This window comes from Grampus griseus (genome assembly GCF_964374135.1).
Source record: "Grampus griseus genome assembly, chromosome: 2".
Classification (NCBI taxonomy): domain Eukaryota; kingdom Metazoa; phylum Chordata; class Mammalia; order Artiodactyla; family Delphinidae; genus Grampus; species Grampus griseus.
The window spans coordinates 91,864,539-91,892,494 of NC_139018.1; the positions used below are offsets into that span (position 1 = coordinate 91,864,539).

The 27,956-nt window shown below is 40.2% G+C and overlaps 2 protein-coding genes across 4 annotated transcripts in view; both read right to left on the reverse strand.

Moving 5' to 3' along the window:
- Positions 1-17,751, reverse strand: part of CEP152 (centrosomal protein 152) — a gene marked incomplete at its 3' end in the record, with an annotated part of 95,217 nt that extends 77,466 nt beyond the window's left edge. The window contains exons 1-2 of the mRNA XM_082649031.1: positions 17,619-17,751; positions 11,133-11,226 (exon numbers count right to left, since the gene is read on the reverse strand). Of these exons, the coding sequence (XP_082505157.1) occupies positions 11,133-11,219 (87 nt within the window). The 5' untranslated portion in view covers positions 11,220-11,226; positions 17,619-17,751. The remainder of the gene's footprint in view (positions 1-11,132; positions 11,227-17,618) is intronic.
- A 7,805-nt stretch (positions 17,752-25,556) lies between these two features.
- Positions 25,557-27,956, reverse strand: part of SHC4 (SHC adaptor protein 4) — a gene marked incomplete at its 5' end in the record, with an annotated part of 124,300 nt that continues 121,900 nt past the window's right edge. For all 3 annotated transcript variants that reach the window (XM_082647513.1, XM_082647512.1, XM_082647511.1), the window contains one exon: positions 25,557-27,917. In XM_082647513.1, the coding sequence (XP_082503639.1) occupies positions 27,762-27,917 (156 nt within the window). In that variant the 3' untranslated portion in view covers positions 25,557-27,761. The remainder of the gene's footprint in view (positions 27,918-27,956) is intronic.

The following is a 27,956-nucleotide window of genomic DNA, read 5'->3' on the forward strand; positions in this document are numbered from 1 at the left end:
CTTCTGCCCCAAACCACCAGCTCCAAAATACATACTTACATACATAATTTTACCATCTAGAACCAAGCAATAATCCCAGAGCTACTTCTGGTGACACTGCAGAAAGTACAGGTACACACCAGCAAACTATGAGATCCCAAGTGATACTCAGCCTTAAACTGTGGCTTTATCAGTAACTTTGAAGCTTACAGCAACTGCAGTGACAACAACAACTATATGTCTGTAATATTCAATGATGAAATTGCAAAGTATAGTAACTTTAGGTGAAAAATATTTTGCAAAATCATATTGTTACATTATGAATGAGTTAATGAAAAAACTTTTGAAGTCCTCTTCTCTGGGCCAGCTTTACAAGTAGCAGTTTGCCTAGAGTACTTTGGATGAGGTCTACTTAGTAGATGTCCTTCTTGTTACATCAGCAGTTCTCAAAGTAACGTGCTCCAAGAAGTTGTGAGGAAAATGAGTGATATGAATATTAATTACTATGATACTATATCTCCATGGTATTCTCACCCTTTCTCACCTGCACCCTAATTTGCTCTGTTTACTGTGGAGGAGATGGAGTTTCCGGTGAAACACTGGGTGAGGCTGTGGGTTATGCATTTCTTTGCTATGCCTTGGAACACAGTGGTCAAGTTTTTACCAACAGACCATTTAGAACTGTAGCGACTTAGAAATAATTATAGTGCCTTACTTTTCTGCAAAATTCTTGGAGGTTGTCTCAAAATATGGGTCTATCTGTAGTGGTCTGTGGCTTGCGATTCCACTGGTCTAAATGTCCTCTGAATACTGAATCACTTTACTAAATCCTTTCCCTTTCCGAAGATTAAATGCATTCTCCATTTACTCTTCAATGCAAACAATGGAGGGAATAGAAACGCAAAAGTCCAGATCATCACTGCAGAGCTGCTAATTAGGATGGCATGGAGGTTGGAATTTCACTATGGCTTATTCACTGACTTATGGGCAAGTGTGGACAACACCCCAGCTGATCCCAAAGCAGCCAAACGGAACAGTTTGGTAAAGCATATTGTATTAGCAACTGGCCATTCACACTAGATGGTCAAAATCAGGATTATTCTGCCATTTACAGAGAGGGGATCTCACAAATCCTTAGCAGGGTAGCCTATGAGTCAGAAACGGCCTGCTTGGCCAGCTCTACAGCCCATCCTTGTGATGCAAGCATTCCACCTACATAAATGAATTAAATACAAAGCGATTCATTAAGTAGAGAAAGCAATGTGTATTAGCCTACTACTAACACTAAATCCACCTGGCAATCCCAAAGCTACCAACCAGGCAGGCATGAAAAGACCGTTCTTTTCTTTAACCACTTAAGGCTGTAAACTATTCTGTTCTCGTAGGGTCAGGGAGACTGAGGAAGTGGAAAAGGCTTCTGGATATGAAAACGAACTTAGGTGTGATCAGCCAATTTATTATTTTAACTTGCTTTGACAAAACATACACACAGCTGAATTTTTATGAATAGTTCTGAATTTTACTGCTGAAACTCTCTAACCTCTGATCTCACTTCTTCCCTTGTAGCAATTTTTTTTAAAAAAGGTAAAAATACTTTTTACTAACATGAAACAATTTTTATTAATATGACCCATAATCATCACATTAGAGTCAAGTTAGCTAAATATTCTTTTCTTCCACTCTGCTAGAAACACTCATTCTTAGATACTTCACCTCTTAAGAGCACCTTTTACTCTGGAAATTCCCTACCCTACCCCAGCACATAATCTACCAAGAAGTGATCCCACTGGCTATCGTCCATAGCAGCGGGCCCCAGCCCGCTTTGGCACCAGGGACTGGTTTTATGGAAGACAATTTTTCCATGGAGCGGGTGGTGGCGGGGAGTGGTCCAGGTGGTAATGTGGGTGATGGGGGATGATGAGGAGTGGCAGATGAAGCTTCGTCTGCTGTTCCGCTGCTCACCTCCTGCTGTACAGCCCGGTTCCTAACAGGTCATGGACCAGTACCAGTCCACAGCCTGGGGATTGAGGACCCCTGTTCTATATCATCTAGAATTTACTGCCTCCTTAACTAATACCCCCTTTAAAACTTTCACCACACAACACACCTGGCAGTACGTTCTCTCTAATACCCTACCCATCTTTTCCAATGAAAAAAATCACCTGTCATATTATGTTTTCTCCTTCTTTAAAATCTACTATAGTAACAACTTAAACTGATCCTCTCAAAAATCCCAGTAGCTAAATTACAGTGAACTACCCAAAAGCCATCAAGGTAGTGAAAACCTCATGCTGTGAGTTCACAAAGTAACAGAAAATCCTCACGCCCCACCCTTGCCACCAACAATTGTTGGTGAAGGCCCCTGTCAAAATCCAGAAACCCTGGAAAGAGTCACAAACTCCAGTGCCCTCAGTGACTTGGCAGAGAATTTACAAGAATGAAGCTGGCAGGTCCAAGTGCACAAGCCCATGTCAGGAGGGGGTGGGGGGGCGGGAGGGACTGTGGCCAGCTCGGACGGGAGAGCCACTGCCCAGCTCCAGCCCACTTGCTGCCATGTGCAGACACACGCCACATGTGGCCCAGGCTTAGGATGTTTCAAGACAGGTCAGAAATTCTGGATTACTACATGAAATTTTCTAATCTTTAAATACAGATTCAATTTTTTAAAAACACTGTGCAACGAAACAATACATGTCTATGGACAAAATCCACTCAGAGACAGATGCCAGCTTTCTGTCTCTACCCTAACTCTACTGCCAGCCACGTGGGCAACTGACCCTACTCTTTGCTTCCTATTAATACAAATGGTCCACGGGGACTCTTAATAAGAATTACTTTACATATTAGAAAATGGGTCATATGATGGAAGCAAACTAAGTGTGCATCGACAGATGAATGGATAAAGATGGGATGTATGTACCCAATGGAATATTCCTAAGCCATAAAAAAGAATGAAATAATGCCATTTGCAACAACATGGATGGACCTAGAGATTATCATACTAAGTGAAGTAAGTCAGACAGAGAAAGACAAATATCATATGATATCACTTATATGTGGAATCTAGAAAAATGATACAAAGGAACTTATTTACAAAACAGAAATAGACTCACGGACATAGAAAACAAACTCATGTGAGGAGGAACCAAGATGGCGGAGTAGAAGGATGTGCTCTCACTCCCCCTTGCGAGAACACCAGAATCACAACTAGCTGCTGGACAATCATCGACAGGAAGACACTGGAACTCACCAAAAAAAGATACCCCACATCCAAAGACAAAGGAGAAACCACACTGAGATGGTAGGAGGGGCGCAATCACAGTAAAATCAAATCCCATAACTGGTGGGTGGGTGACTCACAGACTAGCGAACACTTATACCACAGAAGTCCACCCACTGGAGAGAAGGTTCTGAGCCCCATGTCAGGCTTCCCAACCTGGGGGTCCGGCAACAGGAGGAGGAATTCCTAGAGAATCAGACTTTGAAGGCTAGTGGGAACTGACTGCAGGACTTCAACAGGACTGGGGGAAACAGAGACTCCACTCTTGGAGGGAACACACAAAGTAGCGTGCACATCGGGACCCAGGGGAAGGAGTAGTGACCCCAGGGGAGACTGAACCAGACCTACCTGCTAGTGTTGGAGGGTCTCCTGCAGAGGCAGGGGGTACCTCTTTTTCACCATGGGGACAAGGACACTGGCAGCAGAAGTTCTGGGAAATACTCCTTGGTGTGAGCCCTCCCAGAGTCTGTCATTAGCCCCACCAAAGAGCCCAAGTAGGCTCCAGTGTTGGGTAGCCTCAGGCAAAACAACCAAGAGGGAGGGAACCCAGCACCATGCATCAGCAGTCAAGCAGATTAAAGTTTTACTGAGCTCTGCTCACCAGAGCAACAGTCAGCTGTACCCACCACCAGTCCCTCCCATCAAGCCCCTTAGATAGCCTCATCCACCAGAGGGCAGACAGCAGAAGCAAGAAGAACTACAGTCTTGCAGCCTGTGGAATAAAAACAACATTCACAGAAAGATAGACAAGATGAAAAGGCAGAGGGCTATATACCAGATGAAGGAACAAGATAAAACCCCAGAAAAACAACTAAATGAAGTGGAGATAGGCAACCTTCCAGAAAAAGAATTCAGAATAATGATAGTGAAGATGATCCAGGACCTCGGAAAAAGAATGGAGGCAGAGATCAAGAAGATGCAAGGAATATTTACCAAAGACCTTGAAGAATTAAAGAACAAACAAACATAGACGAACAATACAATAACTGAAATGAAAACTACACTAGAATGAATCAACAGCAGAATAACTGAGGCAGAAGAATGGATAAGTGACCTGGAAGACAGAATGGTGGAATTCACTGCTGTGGAACAGAATAAAGAAAAAAGAATGAAAAGAAATGAAGACAGCCTAAGAGACCTCTGGGACAACATTAAACTCAACAACATTCGCATTACAGGGGTCCCAGAAGGAAAAGAGAGAGAGAAAGGACCAGAGAAAATATTTAAAGAGATTATAGTTGAAAACTTCCCTAACATGGGAAAGGAAAGAGCCACCCAAGTCCAGGAAGCTCAGAGAGTCCCATACATGATAAACCCAAGGAGAAACATGCCGAGACACACAGTAATCAACTTGGCAAAAAATTAAAGACAAAGAAAAATTATTGAAAGCAGCAAGGGAAAAATGACAAATAACATACAAGGGAACTCCCATAAGGTTAACAGCTGATTTCTCAACAGAAACTCTACAAGCCAGAAGGGAGGGGCACGATATACTTAAAGTGATGAAAGGGAAGAACCTACAACCAAGATTACTCTACCTGGCAAGGATCTCATTCAGATTCAATGGAGAAATCAAAAGCTTTACAGACAAGCATAAGCTAAGAGAATTCAGCACCACCAAACCAGCTCTACAACAAATGCTAAAAGGAACTTCTCTAAGTGGGAAACACAAGAGAAGAAAAGGACCTACAAAAACAAACCCAAAACAACTAAGAAAATGGTCACAGGAACATACATATCGATAATTACCTTAAAGGTGAATGGATTATATGCTCCAACCAAAAGACACAGGCTTGCTGAATGGATACAAAAACAAGTCCCATACATATGCTGTCTACAAGAAACCCACTTCAGACCTAGGGACACATACAGACTGAAAGTGAGGGGATGGAAAAAGATATTCCATGCAAATCGAAATCAAAAGAAAGCTGGAGTAGCTATATTCATATCAGATAAAATAGACTTTAAAATAAAGAATGTTACAAGAGACAAGGAAGGACACTACATAATGATCAAGGGATCAATCCGAGAAGAAGATATAGCAATTACAAATATATATGCACCCAACAGAGGAGCACCTCAATACACAAGGCAACTGCTAACAGCTATAAAAGAGGAAATCGGCAGTAACACAATAATAGTGGGGGACTTTAACACGTCACTTACAGCAATGGACAGATCATCCAAAATGAAAATACATAAGGAAACAGAAGCTTTAAATGACACAACAGTCAAGATAGATTTAATTGATATTTATAGGACATTCCATCCAAAAACAGCAGATTACACTTTCTTCTCAAGTGTGCACTGAACATTGTCCAGGATAGACCACATCTTGGGTCACAAATCAACCCTCAGTAAATTTAAGAAAATTGAAATCATATCAAACACCTTTTCTGACCACAATGCTATGAGATTAGAAATCAATTACAGGGCAAAAAACGTAAAAAACACAAACACATGGAGGCTAAGCAATATATTACTAAATAACCAAGAGATCACTGAAGAAATCAAAGAGGACATCAAAAACTACCTAGAGACAAATGACAATGAAAACACGACGACCCAAAACCTATGGGACGCAGCAAAAGCAGTTCTAAGAGAGAAGTTTATAGCTATACAAGCCTACCTCAAGAAACAAGAAAAATCTCAAGTAAACAATGACAAATAACAAATAACCTTACACCTAAGGGAACTAGAGAAAGAAGAACAAACAAAACACAAAGTTAGCAGAATGAAATCATAAAGATCAGAGCAGAAATAAATGAAATAGAAACAAAGAAAACAATAGCAAAGATCAATAAAACTAAAAGCTGGTTCTTTGAGAAGATAAACAAAATTGATAAACCATTAGCCAGACTCATCAAGAAAAAGAGGAAGAGGACTCAAATCAATAAAATTAGAAATGAAAAAGGAGAAGTTACAACAGACACCGCAGAAATACAAAGCATCCTAAGAGACTACTACAAGCAACGCTATGCCAATAAAATGGACAACCTGGAAGAAATGGACAAATTCTTAGAAAGGTATAACCTTCCAAGACTGAACCAGGAAACAGAAAATATGAACAGACCAATCACAAGTAATGAAATTGAAACTGTGATTAAAAATCTTCCAACAAACAAAAGTCCAGGACCAGATGGCTTCACAGGTGAACTCTATCAAACAACTAGAGAAGAGCTAACACCCATCCTTCTCAAACTCTCCCAAAAAATTGCACAGGAAGGAAAACTCCCAAACTCATTCTATGAGGCCACCATCATCCTGATACCAAAAACAGACAAAGACACTATAAAAAAAGAAAATTACAGACCAATATCACTGATGAATATAGATGCAAAAATCCTCAACAAAATACTAGCAAACAGAATCCAACAACACATTAGAAGGATCATACACCACGATCTAGTGGGATTTATCCCAGGGATGCAAGGATTCTTCAGTATACGCAAATCAATCAATGTGATACACCATATTAACAAACTGAAGAATAAAAACCATATGATCATCTCAATAGATGCAGAAAAAGCTTTTGACAAAATTCAACACCCATTTATCATAAAAAGACTCCAGAAAGTGGGCATAGAGGGAACCTACCTCAACATAATAAAGGCCATATATGACAAACCCACAGCAAACATCATTCTCAATGGTGAAAAACTGAAAGCATTTCCTCTAAGGTCAGGAAAAAGACAAGGATGTCCACTTTCACCACTATTATTCAACATAGCTTTGGAAGTGCTAGCTACAGCAATCAGAGAAGAAAAAGAAATAAAAGGAATACGAATTGGAAAAGAAGAAGTAAAACTGTCATTCTTCGCAGATGACATGATACTATACATAGAGAACCTAAAGATGCCACCAGAAAACTACTAGAGCTAATCTATGAATTTGGTAAAGTAGCAGGATACAAAATTAATGCACAGAAATCTCTTGCATTCCTATATACTAATGATGAAAAATCTGAAAGAGAAATTATGGAAACACTCCCATTTACCATTGCAACAAAAAGAATAAAATACCTAGGAATAAACCTACCTAGGGAGACAAAAGACCTGTATGCAGAAAACTATAAGACACTGATGAAAGAAATTAAAGATGATACCAACAGATATACCATGTTCTTGGATTGGAAGAATCAATATTGTGAAAATGACTCTACTACCCAAAGCAATCTGCAGATTCAATGCAATCCCTATCAAATTACCATTGGCATTTTTTATGGAACTAGAACAAATCATCTTAAAATTTGTATGGAGACAAAAAGACTCTGAATAGCAAAAGCAGTCTTGAGGGAAAAAAACAGAGCTGGAGGAATCAGACTCCTTGACTTCAGACTATACTACAAAGCTACAGTAATCAAGACAATATGGTACTGGGACAAAAAGAGAAACACAGATCAATGGAACAAGATAGAAAGCCCAGAGATAAACCCACGGACCTATGGTCAACTAATCTATGACAAAGGAGGCAAGGACATACAATAGAGAAAAGACAGTCTCTTCAATACGTGGTGCTGGGAACACTGGACAGCTACGTGTAAAAGAATGAAAATAGAACACTCCCTAACACCATACACAAAAATAAACTCAAAATATATTAAAGACCTAAATGTAAGACCGGACACTATAAAACTCTTAGAGGAAAACATAGGAAGAACACTCTTTGACATAAATCACAGCAAGATCTTTTTTGATCCACCTCCTAGAGTAATGGAAATAAAAACAAAAATAAACAAATGGGACCTAATGAAACTTCAAAGCTTTTACACAGCTAAGGAAACCATAAACAAGGCAAAAAGACAACCCTCAGAATGGGAAAAAATATTTGCAAATGAATCAACAAAGGATTAATCTCCAAAATATATAAACATCTCATGCAGCTCAATATTAAAGAAACAAACAACCCAATCCAAGAATTGGCAGATCTAAATAGACATTTCTCCAAAGAAGACATACAGATGGCCAAGAAGCACACGGAAAGCTGCTCAACATCACTAATTATTAGAGAAGTGCAATCAAAACTACAATGAGGTATCACCTCACACCTGTTAGAATGGACATCATCAGAAAATCTACAAACAACAATTGCTGGAGAGGGTGCGGAGAAAAGGGAACCCTCTTGCACTGTTGGTAGGAATGTAAATTGATACAGCCACTATGGAAAACAGTACAGAGGGTCCTTAAAAAACTAAAAATAGAATTACCATATGAGCCAGCAATCCCACTACTGGGTATATACCCAGAGAAAACCATAATTCAAAAAGACACATGCACCCCAATGTTTACTGCAGCACTATTTACAATAGCCAGGTCATGGAAGCAACCTAAATGCCCATCGACAGAGGAATGGATAAAGAAGTTGAGGTACATATATACAATGGAATATTACTCAGCCATAAAAAGGAACGAAATTGAGTCATTTGTTGAGATGTGGACGGATCTAGAAACTGTCATACAGAGTGAAGTCAGTCAGAAAGAGAAAAACAAATATCGTATATTAACGCATGTATGTGGAACCTAGAAAAGTGGTACAGATGAACCGGTTTGCAGGGCAGGAGTTGAGACCGAGATGTAGAGAACAAATGTATGGACACCAAGGGGTGAAAACCATGGTGGGGTGGGAATGGTGGTGTGATGAATTGGGTGATTGGGATTGACATGTATACACTGATGTGTATAAAATTGATGACTAATAAGAACCTGCAGTATAAAAAAACAAACAAACCAAAAAAACAACTAATACTAAACTTTCTTTGGGTTATTTGTATGAAATATGTTAATATAAATGTTTCAGACATTACATAAAACTTCTAAAAATCTTAAATGTTCTGGTATAATGTTATAAGTCATAATTCTAGTTATTACTTTAAAATGTATATCTCAGAAATAACTAAATTTCTTTGTCAATTGCATTATTATGAACTTTCATCAAACCTTTAACTGTGGTCATTTTTTAGTCGTTTGTCATTTACAGACAGTTCTGGGTGTACTCTGATGCTTTTGCAAGTATGTTCCTATAAAAGGGTTTCATCTTCAAGGAATTCATGGAAAAGACTCTGACAAGTACAGGTTTCTGGTAACTGACTATACTGCTGAACTAAATGAATAAGCATTTTCAGAACTGTAATGGAAAACTGATGAACTCATAAAAGTGCTAACAAAAGATCAAGATAAAAAAAATTAATTACATGGGACTGAGTGAACTGATGAGGATGATAACTTTTGTGACTTTCTGTTTGAATAAAAAAAAAATATCCCACAAGGACTCAGAGGCAAAAAATATACAAATCAATTTTCACTGCAAAGTAAAGGAGCTGTTACAGTGGAGGATTCCTGGACTGAATATCAATATTATGACACAGTATGAGTGTGTTTCGTGTTTGGTATTTGCAATCGTTGCTTTTGTTGTGGTCGTCCATTTACAAGGCTTGGTGTCAGTCTATTTATCTCTTGTAAAAATAAAATACAGTGTGTGTGTGTGAGAGAGAAAAAAAAAAGAAGCCACCCAGAATTGGCCTAAAAATATAGAAAGAAAGAAAGAGAACTTATGGTTACCAATGGGGAAAGGGGGGAGGGATAAATTAGGAGTTTGGGATTAACACATATACACTACTATATAAAATCGATAACCAACAAGGACCTACTGTGTAACACATGGAACTATACTCAATATCTTGTAATAACCTATAATAGAAAAGAACCTAAAAAAGAATATATATATATATATATAAAACTGAATCTCTTTGCTGTACAACTGAAATGAACACAACATTGTAAGTCAACTATATTTCAATAAAAAATTTTAAAAACACCTGAAAAAACAAATGGGTCACAGCAACATTCAGTGCAAAAGCAGCCTGTTATCGCAGTCAATCAAGAAATCTGACTCAAACTAAAAACAATCATAACAAGCAAGTTGATTCCCACCAGCTGCTACTATTACTACTGGGCCAAGGATTTCGTTACACACACACACACACACACACACACACACACACACACACACACACACAAATGATCTCCTCCTTACTCCTTTTCTCCTGTAATCTCGTTGCACAACACAGCATTCAGGAAGATCTTTCAAATATACGGTCAGATAGCACTTCCCTGCTTAAAATCCTCCACTGGCTTCCCACTGCCCCTAGGATAAAATACAAACACCCTCCCTTGACGCGCCGTGACCGGGCCCAGACCACCTCTTCCCCGCCTCCACCACTCACCCCTCGCTCACACAGTCCCGATACCACAGCCTTCTGGCTGCTTCACAGATATGCAGGGTCTGCTGCCTACTTCCAGGCTTTACACTGGTTGTGTCCGAGCCTAGGGCATCCTTCCCGGGCTTCTGTGAGGCTGCTCCCTCTCGTGAGTCAAGGCTCAGCTCGAACATTTCCTCCTCCGAGAGGTCTTCCCTCACCAGTTCCTGGCTGGTTGCCTTAATATCACCTTACCCTGTCTCCCTGTTACTTGTCAGTGCTAAATCAGCCCTCACACAGATTGCTTTACTCGCCTGTTATTTTGTTCACCGGCGGCCCCCACGCGGATGCAGGCTACCCGAAGCAAGGGAACCTGCTGGGCTCGCCCATGCGAGTAGGCCTCTGCCCCAAGACCGACCGCTACCTCCTAAATGAAAAGCGCTTCAGCAATCTAACCATCTGTCTAGGGCGTCGTACACAGTTATGTTTCATTCTTGTCCAAAAGAAGGAAGCATTCCACTCATCTACCTTTCAAAAGTCCAGATGCTGATCAAGTTTTGGGGCTTTGGGAATAAAAAGAACCATAAATCCTTCAAAATGACACAAAATGATGTAATTTTGGTCAGGATATAAAATTGTTTAAGATTGGGTTTAGAATTCTTTTTCTGAATAACTTACCTCTTTCTCCCTTTCATAGTCTTCTTTGTCATATTCTTCATCTTCATTTTGCGTCTGCAGTGCCACACTGCCGAAGTCTAGTGACATGGTCCTCCTGCGGGAACAGAAAGATGTTTGGTTTCTAAATAGCCCAGAAAATCTCCCCAGACCAAACTACATAAGAGATGCCATACACAAAAAGACAGGAGCAGCTGGGGAGAAGATAGATGTAACTAATGTATGACAAATGGTTAGTATTCCAACTATAAAGAAAGTTCTTACAAATTAATCATGATTCACAGAAAATAGCTGTTATGACAGAAATTCATGAAAATGAGAAAATGCCCAAAGCTAATAAACCTATAACTAGACCTTTCTAGTGGTCTGGAAAGAATAACTCAAACAGTAAGATTTTTGTCCACACACAAAAATAATAATAATGAACCAGGAATATGCCAAAACATACAAATTTTAAGAATACGCTCAAAGTTTCTAATTTGATGTATTAAAGATGGCACAGGTAGCATCCTCCACAACTTGCTTCATCTTCTGAATATCACAAATCCAAACGTCATGCTTTTCAGAAAGAGAGCCACTAAATCCTGAGTTAATGATTGCTCCCAAAAAAACATTTACAATCCAGTAAACTCCACAGAGCACACAACAAAAATATGTGTTAGGACGTTCCTGGTGGTGCAGTGGTTAAGAATCCGCCTACCAATGCAGGGGACACAAGTTCAAGCCCTGGTCCAGGAATATCCCACATGCTGCTAAACAACTAAGCCCATGCGCCACAGCTACTGAGCCTGTGCTCTAGAGCCCACAAGCCACAACTACTGGGCCTGCATGCCACAACTACTGAAGCCCGTGCGCCTAGAGCCCGTGCTCTGCAACAAGAGAAGCCATCAGAATGAGAAGCCCGCGCACCACAACGAAGAGTAGCTCCCGCTCGCTGCAACTAGAGAAAGCCCTCACACAGTAACGAAGATCCAACACAGCCAAAAATAAATTTAAAACATATATATATATGGATATGTGTTAAATGTCCTGCTCTTAAGCTTGATAAAATCAAGTTCTAGCAAAAAAATACTCAGGAAAAACAGAAGTGAAGGATGTGAAGCTATGACACTGTCCCAAAGCAGCAGCAAGACTTCCCTGGAGAATGGTCACTGCTGTGGCAGAAGCAGCAGCAGGAAATGGGTTTTCAAGTACTTACGGTCAAAAGACTGCTAATGATTTGAATTATGCTTAGGGATCCTGACACTACACAGAAACTACCCAGAATTTCAAAACTGAACAATCCTGACAAAAAAGTAGGCAAGCATCATCAATTACACAGCCTAATGCTGTCCTCTATTCAGCCCACTCTTGTGCATGCCAATGAAATGCACTTTGATGTGAGGCTGGGCCACAGATCATACACTCACTTTTCAGGCTCTAAAATGTCATTAAACTGGAAGTGGAATGAGAAGCATACACCTGGCAATCCAAACATATTTTACCATAAAGAACTTACCTCCCTCGTGTTGACAGTAGAGAACTAACATCACAAACTTTTATGTAAGCCAATAGCTCTATATCAAAAGATATTCCTCTTCATCAGCTCTAAGGTGCCCTTGATGGTATGACACAGTTCTGGTCTGTACCACTAAGAAAAAGATGTGGCCAATTAAATCATGACATATCATTAACTTTAAAATGCAGCCTCTTTGTAGATGTTAAAATGTGAAAAGAAGGGAGCTCCCAGGCGGTCCAGTGGTTAGAACTTGGCGCTTTCACTGCCGTGACCTGGGTTCAATCCCTAGTCGGGGAATTAAGATCCTGCAAGCCACACGGAGCGGCAAAAAACAAAAGTGAAAAGAAAATGTGCACATTATAATAGATGAAATATGGTATTACAGATTAACACAAATATGAATTTCAATGCTGAAAATCCCCATAAGTTTTAGTTTGTTTTACAAGGACTGTTTCTCGGCCAAACTCTAATTTGCAGTCCACCTTCTTTATCCCTCCCCTCTCTGATCGCTCCCTACACCCAACCCATCCCTTTTAATTCTATGAATTCAGACTCCTCACATCAATGAAACCCTTCCAGCCTCTGCTTCTTAGACCAGACCTGCTCCTTTCTGTTCTTGTGCCAGGGCTACATGGAGGAAGGGACACACGCACTCCTTCACTGAGAGGTGAAATAGAGAGGCTTGGGGACTCTAAACCTTGTCTCCACCCAGCAGCTACAAGAAACCTCCTGTATACCAGCATAAGATGGATACCTGAATATGGTAAAGAGCCTACAATGTAGCTGAAATGGTGAGGGAAAAACAGTAACACAAGCTCATGTCTCTAGGGTTTTTTCACTACTTCAAGTGAACATCAAGTCTATAGAATCTATAGATTATGAAAATACAAGCCCATGTAAATGCTTGCTCCTTAAAAGAAAGGCAATTAAGCTGGACCTTAAAGATATCCCTGAATTCTCCAGGCAGAAATATCTTTCCTGCTTCTAATTCTTATGACATTTTCCACCTTTCCCTGAATTTTATAGTTAAAGCCAGAATAGGGAATTTGGGTTAATTTCCCTTTTATTAAGTAAAAGGAGGGAGGGTTGTTTTTTTTTTCCAACACTTCACCAATCTGCCATCCATCAATTCCTGTTGAATACTGAAAAAGAACATTAAGATTTACAAGAGCTTATTGCTAAATACAGTTATTTTAAATAAAGAACTACTTTTTCTCAGATAGAGAATAATGAATTCTACAAGGTGTTTTCATTTTTTTTTAATAAAGTCTAGTTTTCTCTTTTTTTGGCTGCACAGCATGCAGGATCTTAGTTCCCAAACCAAGGATTGAAGCCAGGCCCTTAGCAGTGAAAGTGCGGAGTCTTAACCACTGGACCGCCAGGGAATTCCCTATTTTCATTTTTATGTGAATAAAATGTAAAAGACAAAACTATCTTTTTTTTGAATGGCATTTTAAATCCAAACCATGTCATTAAAGAAGAAATCTGAAAATATCTGAAAGAACAAACTCTCTCCACTGGGAGGAAAGGGTACACATTAGCTTTCCTTCTGAAAAGTGCAAATTACCAGAGACCATAAGAAATTATTTTAGGCATTAAGGGAAATTTGATAAACTTACTGTGGCTTAAAAAACAAAGAGGGAGACTAAAAAGGTAATTAGTATTTAACTAAAATTTAAAATAAAAGCTAATGCTTTTCTTCTGCTTATTAATCGCTACTGATTACTGCTATCAGAGACTTTACTATAATATTCAGAACAATAAAACAGGCTGCTTAAATTTAAAAGAAAAAACTAGCAAGATAATAAACCCAGAAGCCATAAAGGAAAAACTTGACGGAAACTTATACACACATACAAAAAGAAACTGTATATGGCCAAAACAATCATTAGCAAGTCAAATATTATGTATAAAAAAAAACATCATCAAAGGGTAAAATAATAATGAGAAAGAGACTTGCAAAACACAAGAGAAAGTCCCAATATACAATTCTCACAAAGAAATGAGAAAAAGACAACTCAATTTAAAATGGGCAACTGATACATTTCATTAAAAAAAAAAGAGGGCTTCCCTGGTGGCGCAGTGGTTGAGAGTCTGCCTGCCGATGCAGGGGACACGGGTTCGTGCCCGGGTCTGGGAAGATCCCACATGCTGCGGAGCGGCTGGGCCCGTGAGCCATGGACGCTGAGCCTGCGCGTTCGGAGCTTGTGCTCCGTAATGGGAGAGGCCACAACAGTGAGAGGCCCGCATACCGCAAAAAAAAAAAAAAAAAAAAAAAAAAAAAAAAAAAAAGAAATGCAAATGCTCAACAAACTTGAAAAGATGCTTAATCTCACAAAGAATTCAAAGCGCCATTTAAACAATGAAATATGATTTTCAACCACTAAATTAAAAAAAAACACATGATAATAGCTAGTGGTGGCTATTTTTTTTTAATTATTTTATTTATTTCTGGCTTCACTGGGTCTTTGTTGCTGCATGCGGGCTTTTCTCTAGTTGCGGGCTACTCTTCGTTGTGGTGCGCGGGCTTACTGCTGTGGCTTCTCTTGTTGCGGAGCACCGGCTCTAGGCACACGGGCTTCAGGAGTTGTGGCATGCAAGCTCAGTAGTTGTGGCTCGTAGGCTCTAGAGCGCAGGCTCAGTAGTTGTGGCACAGGGGCTTAGTTGCTCCACAGCATGTGGGATCTTCCCGGACCAGGGCTCGAACCCGTGTCTCCTGCATTGGCAGCCGTATTCTTAACCACTGGGCCACCAGGGAAGCCCTAGTGGTGGCTATTTTATAGGAAACAGGCATCCTCATGAATTGCTGATGAAAGTATGAATTGGGAAAACCATCTTGAGAACTGTCAATATTAATATATTGAAAAAGAACATTTTCCCTAGTAAAAGTACTTTTGAATAAATTGGCAATACTGAGTCACTAGTAAAAATAATGAAATATCTCTATATATATTGACTATTTAAAAAATCAAGATGCAGAATAAGTGTACAGTATGCTTTTTTTTTTTAATAGCAAGATGGTTAATACTTTCTTCCTAGATAGATAACTTTTTCTGAACCTATTTACAAGGCTATGTTCTGTCACATGTCCCACTCATTACTCATTTTGTTGTCGCTGGTTATGTTTTCTTTGCCCTCCTTGCAATGAGAAAGACCAATGTGTGTTTAATTGGCCAAAACATTAGAAAGCAAAAGTAGCATTGTTTTTGCCTCATCTAATAGCCTATAAGCACTCTGGGGGCAGAATTTAAATGTATCTCCCCCACCCTTTGCACACACCAATATTTGTTGAATAAATATAATACATTCATGTTGCTCTCTACAGATTTATTATTTCAATAAAAATTTTACTGAGCACCTACTGTGGGCCAGGTTATAGCCTATATGTATCTAAGACATGCTACCAGCCATGGGAAGCTTACAGTCCCTTAGGGAAACAATGGTATGAATTAATAGTTAAATGATACCTTGTAATACATTCTGTAATAGAGGAAAGTACAAAGTACAAATTAACTATGCTAAGAGGAAAATAAGGCTGAAGGAAGTTTCACAGAAAGACTTCAGAAACAGATCTTAAAGGATACAATGTGGCTGTTAAGTGGTTAAGAATGAGGGCACTCATTCAGACAACCTGGGCTCAGTTCTGGCTCTCCTGCTTAACAGCTGTGTAAACTTGCACAACTGCTTCCATTTCTTCATTAATAAAATGGGGGTAAAAAACAGTACCTGCACCAAAGATTGGTTACGAGGATTCACAAGACTAATGTACATGAAGCGCTTAGCACTGTGTACCAATCAATACATCTTAGTTCTGTTTTTATCATGACATGTTACTCATGAATAGAAGTCTGCCGGCTACAAAAGAGTTTAAAGGAATAAACAGCATTCAGTATATCTGAGAAAAGGTGAATATGCAGTGTGTGGGAAACTTTCCTTCAAATACTGCAATCTTTTCTAGGATGAAAATGCCACTTTCTTCAAGATGCCCTCCCCCCATGAAATTAGTCATTCTTTGGTACTTTCAGGCTATATTTCTTATACTTTTCTTATAGCTTCAATTTCAGCCTCTCATTTAGTTGAGTGCATTCACATCTAGGAGGTGCATATAAATTGTCATGCATTGTGAAGGATAAGGTGAAATTCAGCTTAAATCACACTCAAGTTCATGACTGTAAGATAGAAAAGGCTGAGTGCCACAAAAGCGTCTTTAAGCGCCCTGAGAGTTAGGAAATTCTACTTACTTGCTTACATGCTAGCTTCCTTTCTAGAATGGAAATAGCCAGAGCACACTAGCCTGTTTCAGACTTGCAATACCAGGCTTAGGAAGCCTATTTATTCATTTAACAATTACTTGCCAAGCACTGTTCAAGATTACAAAGTTCATCAGGATTTGGTGAAGGGAAAGAAACACACATAAAAACAAAGGATGACAATAATCTGTGATCAGTGCTAAGGACAGCAGCTTGGACAAATACATTCAGGGTGCCCAGAGGATGCAGCAAGCAGGCAACCACAGGTTGAACGAAGATAAACCCAGGGCCCTACCAAGGAACTCCGTTTGGCGTCAACTATGGCACAGCAAACAGGTACCGCGAGACCCAAGCTGCACGGAGCCCAGGAGGCCTGGGGCTGCTGGCTTGGGCTGCCAGCGTTACATGCACTCGGTCAACACACGTGTACAGAGCACCCACTGTGAGCCTGGCACGGCGCCAGGGTGACCACGGCGGGGGTCCCCAGGGTCGGGTGTCAGCGTTACCCTAGCGGCCTGGAGGAGACGAGGAGGGCTTCCCAGACGTCACTTCTAAGTAGGATCTTGGGGTCTGGATGACACTTCAAAGTCAAAGGCGGAGCCCCGCCACCCGCAAGCAGTCCCCCACCGCGGGATTTGGGGAGGGGACGGGTCAGTCCTCCGGGAAGCCTCAGCCAGAATCCCAAGGACCCCGCACCTCCTCCTATCCCAGCCCCAAGCCCAGCCAAGAAGCGAAACTCACCGGAGGCCACGGATGCTGTCACCGCGGAGACACCCTAGCTCCCGCCGAAAGCCAACTTCTAGCAAACCCCTCACCCAGGCTCCAACCCGCTAGCTCCGTCCTAGTCACAACTGAACCCACGGAACCCCGAGGCCATTGAGGAGCAGCCGACTCCCTCAATCGCTGGTTAGAAGCGGGCCTGGTGGGCGGGGCCATGCCGGCTTGGGGCAGGGCGTAGAGGCGGAAGTCTCCGCCTTTCTCAAGCTAGGTTGAGAAGTCCTCCTGCAGTTGCAAATACTATACGGCTGTTTAAAAGCGGGCGCCAGAGGTGGCGGGAAGTTCCTCCTGTGTGCCCATTGGTGAATCCGTGAGCCAATTACGGAAGGGTTGACTCTAGAGGGGGAGGGCCTATCGATTGCATAGAGACACCCAAGCACCTGGCCTCCTGCCCTTTCCTAGGATGAACCGGTTTTGCCCGAACTCCTTGCCCCTCCCCTCACCACCTAGTGCAGTGACTCGTGCCCCCTGCGCTCTCCACTCCTAAATCCCAGTTCTCAGCTGCAGCACATTGAATCCCTCACTTTCCCCAACGAACCCACCTTGGAGGTTTTTGTATTTGCCCTTCTGATTCTCTAAGGTGCCTGCTTCCCCATCACCTTAACAGCCTTAGAGGTCGTTTCACTTTGTCTTCTTGCTTACTAGGTCCCGCCTTGTTTGAATGTGTTTCTTTAATTACTGATGAGATGACACATTCTCTACATGTTTATTCACTACTTGAATTTCCTCGAGTGCGAATGTTCCTGTCACTCTGGTATATGTTAACCTGTCCTTTAGGACAGAACTGCTCAGTCTGCGGTAAAGTCAATTATTGTATCTACCTTCCTGGGGTAAAAGGGTTCCAGTGAATATCAAGGAGTTGGTAGTACATCCTCTTAACCCTTTCCCATATATATTACTATGGAGTAAAAGGGTTGTTAAAGGTTGTTCACAATCTGGCTAGCTTTCATTTGCTACCTCACCATCCCACCCCTACACTGACCCCTATAACCCCATCCACTAAGCATAAGGGTCTGGCACACATTAGGTACTCAACCCAGAGCAACAGATGAGTGAAATCTCTGACCCAGCTGCCCTTGGTTCCCAGAGTGCTTTTGTTTTGCTCAAGCTATTTCTTTCACCTGTATTAATTGCCCCACTTAACTTCCCCAGCTACTGTCTTCAAGATAGATGAGCACCTCCTCTGAAGCCTTTCATGACACACACCTCCCTCCCTTGGTAGAAATGATCTTTCCCCCCTTTGGACACAGTGTACATGTCTTATTATAATCCTTGTTATCTACTATATAACTAGTTGCTATGTGAATGTTTCACTCAGTCCAACGTCAATATCTTAAGGCACTTACTTTGCTTTGTGGCCCCTGGTAGGCACTCAAAACAAACTTGATAAATGAGTAAATGAATGAACCAACAAATAAAATGAAAGCTCTTTGTGCCAGAAAAAGCAAATAAAAGGCATTCAGGTAAACGGCAGTTGTTGAAATCTGAGCCAAGGTGTCTGTTAGTGAGAACTAGGCTTATGGGCTTTCCACGTCTCACGGCAGCCCATCAGCAAGCTGCGAGTAGCGTCCTGTGCTAAGGGTTAAGATGAAATGCTGCAGCAAGAATGCTAAATGATCCCTGCCCACAAACGACTGTTTATTAGAGAGATGAAAGAAAAAAGAAAAGATGTTAAGGCAGGAAAGCACATGAGGAGACAGTGTTTATAATCCCTTACATAGTGCTTTAGACGTGGGTAAGTTTTTTCACAGACACTAGCTCACTTTTCCTCACAACAACCCTGTGAGGGGCTAGTACCGGTATTAGGATCCCATTTTACAGTGTAAGAAACTGATGAATAAATAATAATAATAAAAGTGTCCAAGGGTACACAGTTAATGTGAGACAGAGACAGAATTTTGAACCCAGCTCCTTTATCTCTCAATCCAGAGCTCATCACTATATATAAAATATAAGTGAGACTTAAGCACCTAAGTCACAAAAAAATAGAATAAATCAAAATAAAAAATAAATCAGAGCCCCTTGCCTTTTTAAAAGATGGATTTGAGTGGAGTTATGGACATATTATAATCAATGAAAATTTCTTGACTGCCTATCGTGTTTAATTCCTGGTCTAGGTGCTTGATATATAAAGTGAGAGGCAGGACCCCTGCCAGCGAGGCACCCACACTGTGAGGTGCAAGATGCTTACATAAAAAGAGAAATGATAACACACAAAAAAGTAGTTTACTACATGCAATATGAGTAGATAGTAATAATTCTGGGGAAAAGTGAACATGTAAGGAAGGATCTCTCAGGGAAAGTTCCTGGAAAAAGAGGAAGAGTCAACAGGCAGGTTGATTAGCAAGAGTGATTGCAATATGAAGCAAAAGTAAAGGATTCTTGTATTAGAGATAAGATTGGAGAAGTAGGCTGGGACAAGATAGCCAATAGAAGAGCTTGAAGCCTGGAGGGATGGGAAAGGCGTGCTACACAGGTAAGGTATGGAAACGCACAAGGAATGAACTTACATCCAGAGAAACACAAGCACACAGAGGCATCCTGGGGTAATGAAGACAAATGCGGAAAGAGAGGGAAAAACTGCCAAAGACGTTGAATGCTGGAAAGATTATTTGTAGAATGTTGGGTCAATGTTTATCCTGCATTTTTGACACATCTGTGAGCTGGGAGGGGCTATCTCTACCAGACTCATTTACATTTCAAGGGGAAATGCCTGTTGTTGAGATGTGGTCCCTCCCATTCAGATCATTTATAAAGGTGCAGCTAAGCCCTCATTCCTTCCTTTTCCTACCTTCTCTTTGGTGTCAGAGCTATCAGGTCAAAGCAATGCCATCCTGTAATAAGGAGTGCTATCCTCAAAAAAGCACTGAACTTAAAGAAGATCTGAGTTCAAGTTCCAGCTCTCCTACCTACTAGCTTTTGTCCACAATTTATTTAATCCTTCTGTGGAGCAAAGTCTTATTTGAAAATAGGAGTGATAATAACTGCTTTGCAGGATTGTAAAAAGGATGAAATAAGATTGTGTGAAAGAGCTTTAAAAATGTAGAAACACTATTTAACAGTGTTATTTGAGGAATATCAAACCATTATTTGTTGTATATTCAATAGTATTTTTTGAGCATCTACTTTGTACCAAGCACTGTTCTAGGGGATTAATAATGACATAAAGTGTCAAAATGCCTTCCCTGATTAAGCTACTTATCACAGAATCTACAGCTGCCCTCAGCCACTATGACCTCACCACCATCACCTCCCCACCACTCAAAGACCTGGCCATACCTGATTGGGTCAAAAGTGAGCACCAGACCCAAGCTGCGCCAATCATATTCCCTTCCCAGATAACAGAAATGACTCCATGAAACTGGGTCAAGTGGTAACCCTACAGAAGCAGATTTTTATTACATTTTCTGTATTTTATGGGAAATATGCTTCTTCCATAGCTGTGTCATGTATATGGTGGAACACAGATGACGATCATGAACTTCTGCCACTCAGAGCCATGGATCTGCCCGGTTCCTGTGCTTTATGAAGCCTGACAGTTCATCTTTTCCTTGGTTCTGTGATGATCTGAACTTTAAAACATCTTTTTACTTGAATAAGCTTGTAAGGGGTGGAATAGCGTTCCCCCAAATTTCATGTCCACCCAGAACTCAGAATGTGACTTTATTTGGAAATAGAGTCTTTGCAAATGTAATTAGTTAATATGAGGTCATATTGGATGAGGATGGGCTCTAAATCTAATGACTGGTGTCCTTAAAAGAAGAGGAAAGGACACAGAAAGACACGCAAGGAGAAGACAGCCACGTGGAGACAGAGGAACAAACTGGAGTTACATTGCTACAAGCCAAGGAACATCCAGGGCCACCAGAAACTGGCAAGGGATTCTTTCCCAGAGCATTCTGAGGAAGCATGGTCCTATCAACTCGTTATTTTCAGACTTCTAGCCTCCAGAACTGTGAGAGAATAAAATTCTGCTGTTTTAAGCTAGTTTGTGGTACTTTGTTGAGGCAGCCCTAGGAAATTAATACAGGTGGGTTTCCGTTCTTCGCAACCAAATGTTTATGACTAAGATGCATTTGTGACAGGTTATATTTGAAAAGTCTAGACCAGTGATTCTCCAAACATGATCCATGGCCCACTGATGGACCTTAAGGATATTCCTGATGGGTCATTACATGACACAAACACACAAGTCGTTTCTCCAGTTATCATGGGAAAATAACTTGCAATTTTATAGGTTTTTATTTTTACATACAGCTAAGGTTTACCTAATAGGAATCTACCAAGTAAGATGTTAGGGGCTACTAATGTTTAGAATTTGTAAATTAAAGTTAGCATGTTATTTAAGTTTACCAAGAAGGATTATTCATCGTTTCTATGTGCAACATTGTAAAGTTCCTGCTCATGCACACTTGAAGATAACTGAAATTCCCACTTTTGGGAGAGGGATGTTAATAGCACCATTCCCAGGAAGTCATGGTTTTTAAGAGCTGTTATTCCTGCGTCTTAATTATAAACCAGCTTTGCTTGGCACCATTGATACCAATTAAGTTTGTTATGAGTTTGGTTAACCTAACTGCACATAGTGTTAACTGCTTTAATATATTAATTTACACTTTTCCTATAACGACTTTAATATCCAAGTTGAGGTTCAGTTTTTGTCACTAGTAATCTATTACTAAAGTCAATTTATAATTCCTCTGAACTTTGCTTATGCTTTATTGAAATGTGTTGGCTATTAATTTATTCTATTTAAGTAACTAACAATGTATTATCAAGGCAAGTGATAAAATTACTCATTTTTTGAAAAATGTACAGGGCAGTATTTTGGAATATAAAATCATAGGAACAGTATCATATTCCTCCCCTAAAAGTGAGTAAACAATTCCTGTTGTTCCTCTCTAGTTCTTTATCGTCACTGTGTCATATTTTTCACGACAAGAAAAAGAAGGAGTTGGGGGATGAAAGGTATGTGGGACAATAGTCTTGTTGCCTCTTCAATGCTCTCCGGCCAAAAGTGTGAGAGCCAATTGCCTGGATTTAGTGCTTACAAGTTTCCATAGCATCAAGGTTTTTAATCAGAAAACTAGTAGAAGCTATTAGAAAAGTGATGATGACCGTCTGATGAAGATCCAAAGCTGCAAAAATTATATTTGAACGTGGAATGCAGACCCTCCCAGATGCCACACTCTGCTTCTGCTTCTTGAAACAGTAGATGAAAAAGGAAAGAAAGAAGTACCAAGACAAGATTATAAAACTGGTGTGTACTTTATATGCTTACATAACATGTTCAATGGATATTAACAAAATACAACATAATGATACCATTTATAAGAAATTATAGGATTTATTTAAAATGTTAATGTATTTGAACACTTAGATATTATTGTCCAGTAATGGGATACATGTTTAAAGTTATTTGATATTCTTCTATCTTTGGTCAGGTTCCCAGAAGTGAACTTTGGGATGAAAATGAGTGCAAATGATTTACTAAGGAAGGGCTTCCCTGAGCAAGCTGTTAGGGAGTGAGGAAGCTGGACAGGGAAGGGGAAGAAGCCAGGCAGGGATATGTTTTCAGGAGAAGTGCTGGCCCCAACCTGACCCTACAGGGAGTTCTGGAGCGTAATCAGGATGGCGCAATTGGCTCAGCCTTCCTGTTCCTGCACCAGGGAAGGGGAAGAGGAAGTCCATGGGCACTTCTGACTCTTGGTAACCCAAAGCAGCTCCCCTAGCCTGAGGTTGTCCTTAGAATCAACAGTCACCTGTGCAGGGAGTTAGGAGCAAAACACACAGAATTGGCTCAGCGGATCTGAGGGGGGTCTGGACAGAGCTGACCGTCTATGTTTGCCACCCTTTGATCTTATCAATGTACCTTTGGAGATGCCATCAAACATTTACATTTGAGTAGGTAATGAAGGTGTTCTCATGCAGCTCAGCCACATGGCCCCTCCTAGTGCTAGAAGGATGGGACCTGGGACTACGAAGATGAGCCAACCACCATGTTCGGTGGATTTAGTAGATTTGGTGATTCTGCCAAGGGTTAAAGTGGCAATCTTCTTAAAATCTCTTGCCATATCTAACTTTTACCTCCCAACTTGTTTGAACTTAAACTTTTTATTTTGAGAAAATTGTAGATTCACATGTGATTGCAAGAAATAACACAGGGACATCTCCTGTAAGCTTTACCCAGCTTCCACCAATGATAACACCTCACAAAACTGTAGTACAATAACACGACCAAGATATCCACATTGATACAGTCAAGATTCAAAACAATTCAATCACACAAGGATCCCTCATGTTGCTCTTTTACAACTGTACTCACGTCCCTCTCTCCTACTGACTCCTTCCTTAATCTGTTCTCCATTTCAATAATTTTGTAGAAACAACATTTCAAGAATGTTATATAACTGTAGTTTTATGGTATATAACCTTTTGGGATTAGCTTGTTTTTGCTCTGCATATTCTCTGAAGATCATCTAAGTGGTTGTATCAGCATCTCATCATCTCATTCTTTTTTACTGCTGAGTAGTATTCCATGGTACGGATGTACCACAGTTTGTATAACATTCACACACCGAAGGAACATTGAAGACTTTTCCAGTGTTAGGTCATTACAAACAGCGCTACTATAAACACTCCCGTACAAGTTTTTGTGTGAACGTAAGTTTTAATTTCCCTGTGATCAATGCACGGGAATACAATTGTTGGGTTGAATGTTTACAGTTGCATGTTTACTTTTTTAATAAACTAACAAACTGCTTTTCGGACTGGCTGCACTATTTTATAGTCTCCCCAGGAATGTATGTGTGATCTACTTTCTTCTCATCCTAGCCAACATTTAGTGTTGTCATTATTTTTCATTTACTCGTTCTGTTATGTGTGTAGTGATAGCTCATTGTGGTTTTAATTTGCAGTTCCCTACTGGCTAATGATGTTGAATGTATTTTCACCTGCTTTTTGCCATCTGTATACCTTCAGTGAAATGTCTATGCATGTTTTTTGCCCATTTTCTAAGTCGAATTTTTATGTTGAGTTTTAAGAGCTTTTTATTTATTCTAGACATTTGGTGTGCAAATATTTCCTCCCAGTCCACAGCTTGTCCTTCATCCTCTTATCAGAGCTTTCACAATCAAAAATTTGTATTTTTTTCTCTCTTTTTTTTTTTTTTTTTTGGCTTGTTCCCCAACCAGGGATTGAACCCAGGCCCTCAGCAGTGAGAGTGCAAAGTCCTAACCACTGGACCACCAGGAATTCCCAAAAATGTGTACTTTTGATGAAGTACAACATACCAGTTTTTCCTTTAACAGATCATGTCTAAGGACTCTTTGCCTTGCCTTATATCCTAAAGACTTTCCTCTATGTTGTTCTTTCCTAAAAGTTATCACAGTTTTACATTTCACACTTAAGTCCATAATCCATTTGAGCTAATGTTTACATAAAGTGTGAGGTTCATTCTTTTGCCTACAGATGTATCGCTGCTCCAGCATCATTAGCTGAAAGGCTATCCTTCGTCCACTGAGCATAATGCCCCTTAGCCTCCTCCCAGTGGAGTCCCCAGGGCTGGTTAAGTGCCTCCTCTGTAGGCCACAGCTCCTAAAAGGCAGCCCTTTCACACAGCTCTCCCACCAGATTCCGTTACTGCTCCCTCCCCTACTCCTTCACTGGTTGAAGACCACTGCATCCTCCCTTGTGGCTTCTCCATACTTCGCCCACACCTTTGTCAATAGTCCCTTTATCAAACTCTCCTCTAGTCACCTAATTTAAGTGAGCCAGCTGTTTCCTGTCAGGACCCTGATACATCCTACAGATGATAAATTTTCCAAATCCCAAACAACAGACATATACTGTCAGTCATCACAAAGCAATAACCATTTATTATTTTTAAGTTGTTTACAGGTATTTATATGCAAATGGATTTCCACCTTAAGACAGATGAAGATAAGGATGTGACATCAAAAGAGCATGCAGGCAAACACTTCTTTTGTTGTTTCCCTTTAACTGTGCCCGTTGTTGCAGGTGTGGTGTTTGCTCATCCAACTACCACACCGTTACAGTCAAACACTGACCATCTATGTGTCCTGCTCAGGCCAGCTATACTCTTTGCATCATCTTCTATCAAGAACTTCTTCTGGCCACCCAGTTATCACTCTGCTCAACCAGAAGGAGACCACAGCCCTGCTCTGTCTCTGTTAAGATAATAAGATCACCCATAAACTTCACTGATTTACACCCATGCTCATCCCCTTTATGAGGACAAATAATCAAGAACTACAGTGTATGCAAAATTGAGGAAACATACATTATTTCCTAGTTGTATAAAAGGAAACAAACCTATCTAAGAAGCCAATGGCAGTAAAAGTAAATTAAAAGCATAAACCTTCACATAAAAATACTAGAGTTCAGTGTGCTTGGTTTCTGATGATTTCTCTGTGAAACAAGTTTCTCTCATGTTACTTAAAACTTAGCAAACGTTTCACAATTACAAAGATTAAGTTGTATCTACACATCCAAAGTGAAGTGGAATTAAGGCAATTGTCCAGATAACTCAAGATAAAAAAAATAAACACAAAAAACTCTAAAATAATGGCCATATCTCTATATGCAAAGGCAGGTAGAGGGCTGAGACCGAAGCCGTTTTCTGCCACTCAAAATAACCAAATCTACTTCTACTACCATCACTTATATTTTTCCAAAGTTTCAGTGTTTTTGACTGAAAGCCTCCAGATCTCTGCTATCTGAATGATGATCTCAATGAGCACAGACACAGACTAAAGGAAAAAGCTGCAGTTTCAAGCTTAATTATACAGACTGGTTATCCACACTGACCCCTAATAAATGAAAAATTTGTCTTTTATAAATTCATATTATGTTAGGGCTGAAATGGACCTATGAATTCACCTAGCCCAGCTCCCTCATTTTATAGACAAGGAAACTGGAGTCCAGACAGGTTCAGCGAGTTGCTCAAGGTCACAATGAGGCCCAGTCCAGTGCTTTTGCTTACACAACGCTTCATTACATCGTTGGTTTACCAAGTGTGCCTGCATGTGTCAAACCTTTCCAATTGTTTCATTCAGTGTTTTCTCCCTGGTACATTCTGCCTGGTCATATCTAGAAAAGGTGCTAAGGATACATGTAGATGAGGGCCTATGATTCAGTCACCACCAATCAAGGGGATATTTCCCCATACTTTAAAATAAATTCGGTGCTTTAAATAAGAATGGAACCAATTTGGAGACTGAATATGAAGAACACTGGTTTGTTTGCCATCTTTTAAATCCATGCACTCATGAGCTCTTTTTTGGGGGGAAGGGTGAGGGGGAGAGGCAAGGAGGGAGAAATACGATGAAATCAGAAATGACATAGATTTGGCTTCTTTAGTTTGTCATATGTTGCATACAAACAGTCCGAATAGCAAAGATTGAGAAATACTAGGACAAAACATTTGGGCTCCAGCCCTTTAAACAGCAAATGGGACAGGCCAATGAAACTGACCAATGCTTTCAGTGGCCTTTGATTTGATTCCACTGGTATAGACACAGTCCAAATTCAATGTCAAATTTATTTTAACACTGAGGTGAAAGGGTTACCAAACAGAAAATGTAATAAAGTCAATAACTATTAAGCAAATGGCTTCTTATTTTTATAACAAGGAAAAACTTTTTTGGCAAATGTTTTTATAGTTATAGAATATGAAGACATTTAGAACTAATCTCCCCAATATGAAAATGTCCCCAAATTATCAAGTTGAAAGGCACATACCACTGCCCCAGCAGTTCATTCAAGTTGTCTTCAGCACGTGAAATTTTAATTGTGCTTTTTTTAGTTTGTTATCAATGCAATATGGCCTTAAAAAGTGACATCCGTGCATATGTATACTTTCTTTTCAAAGGGACCCATCCTCTTCCCCTTTTCTGATTTTCACTTTCTGAAGATCAATTTTTGTTAGTTCTTTGTTTTATAAAGGACCTAGTCCATGATGGTCTCAGAAAGATACAGTTCGCAGTTTGTGCTCTAATTTATCTAGAAACCAAGTGTGAATTATTTTTGTGTCCTAATACAAAATGGACTTTCCTGAAGTATCAGTGTGATGGTACTTCCATACTGTCATTTGTTGGAATGCAAAAGTACTGGATTATTATCTTTTCTCACTGGTTGTTTAAGGCTTACTTCGCTTCCAGAAGAGATGATTGGCAAACTATTATCCATGTGGTATCTGATAAGGTGGCCAACATTATCAAATACATGATCCTTGGTCCTCACCTTGAAAAGGAAATACAAATGTATTTAGGTTAAATGATA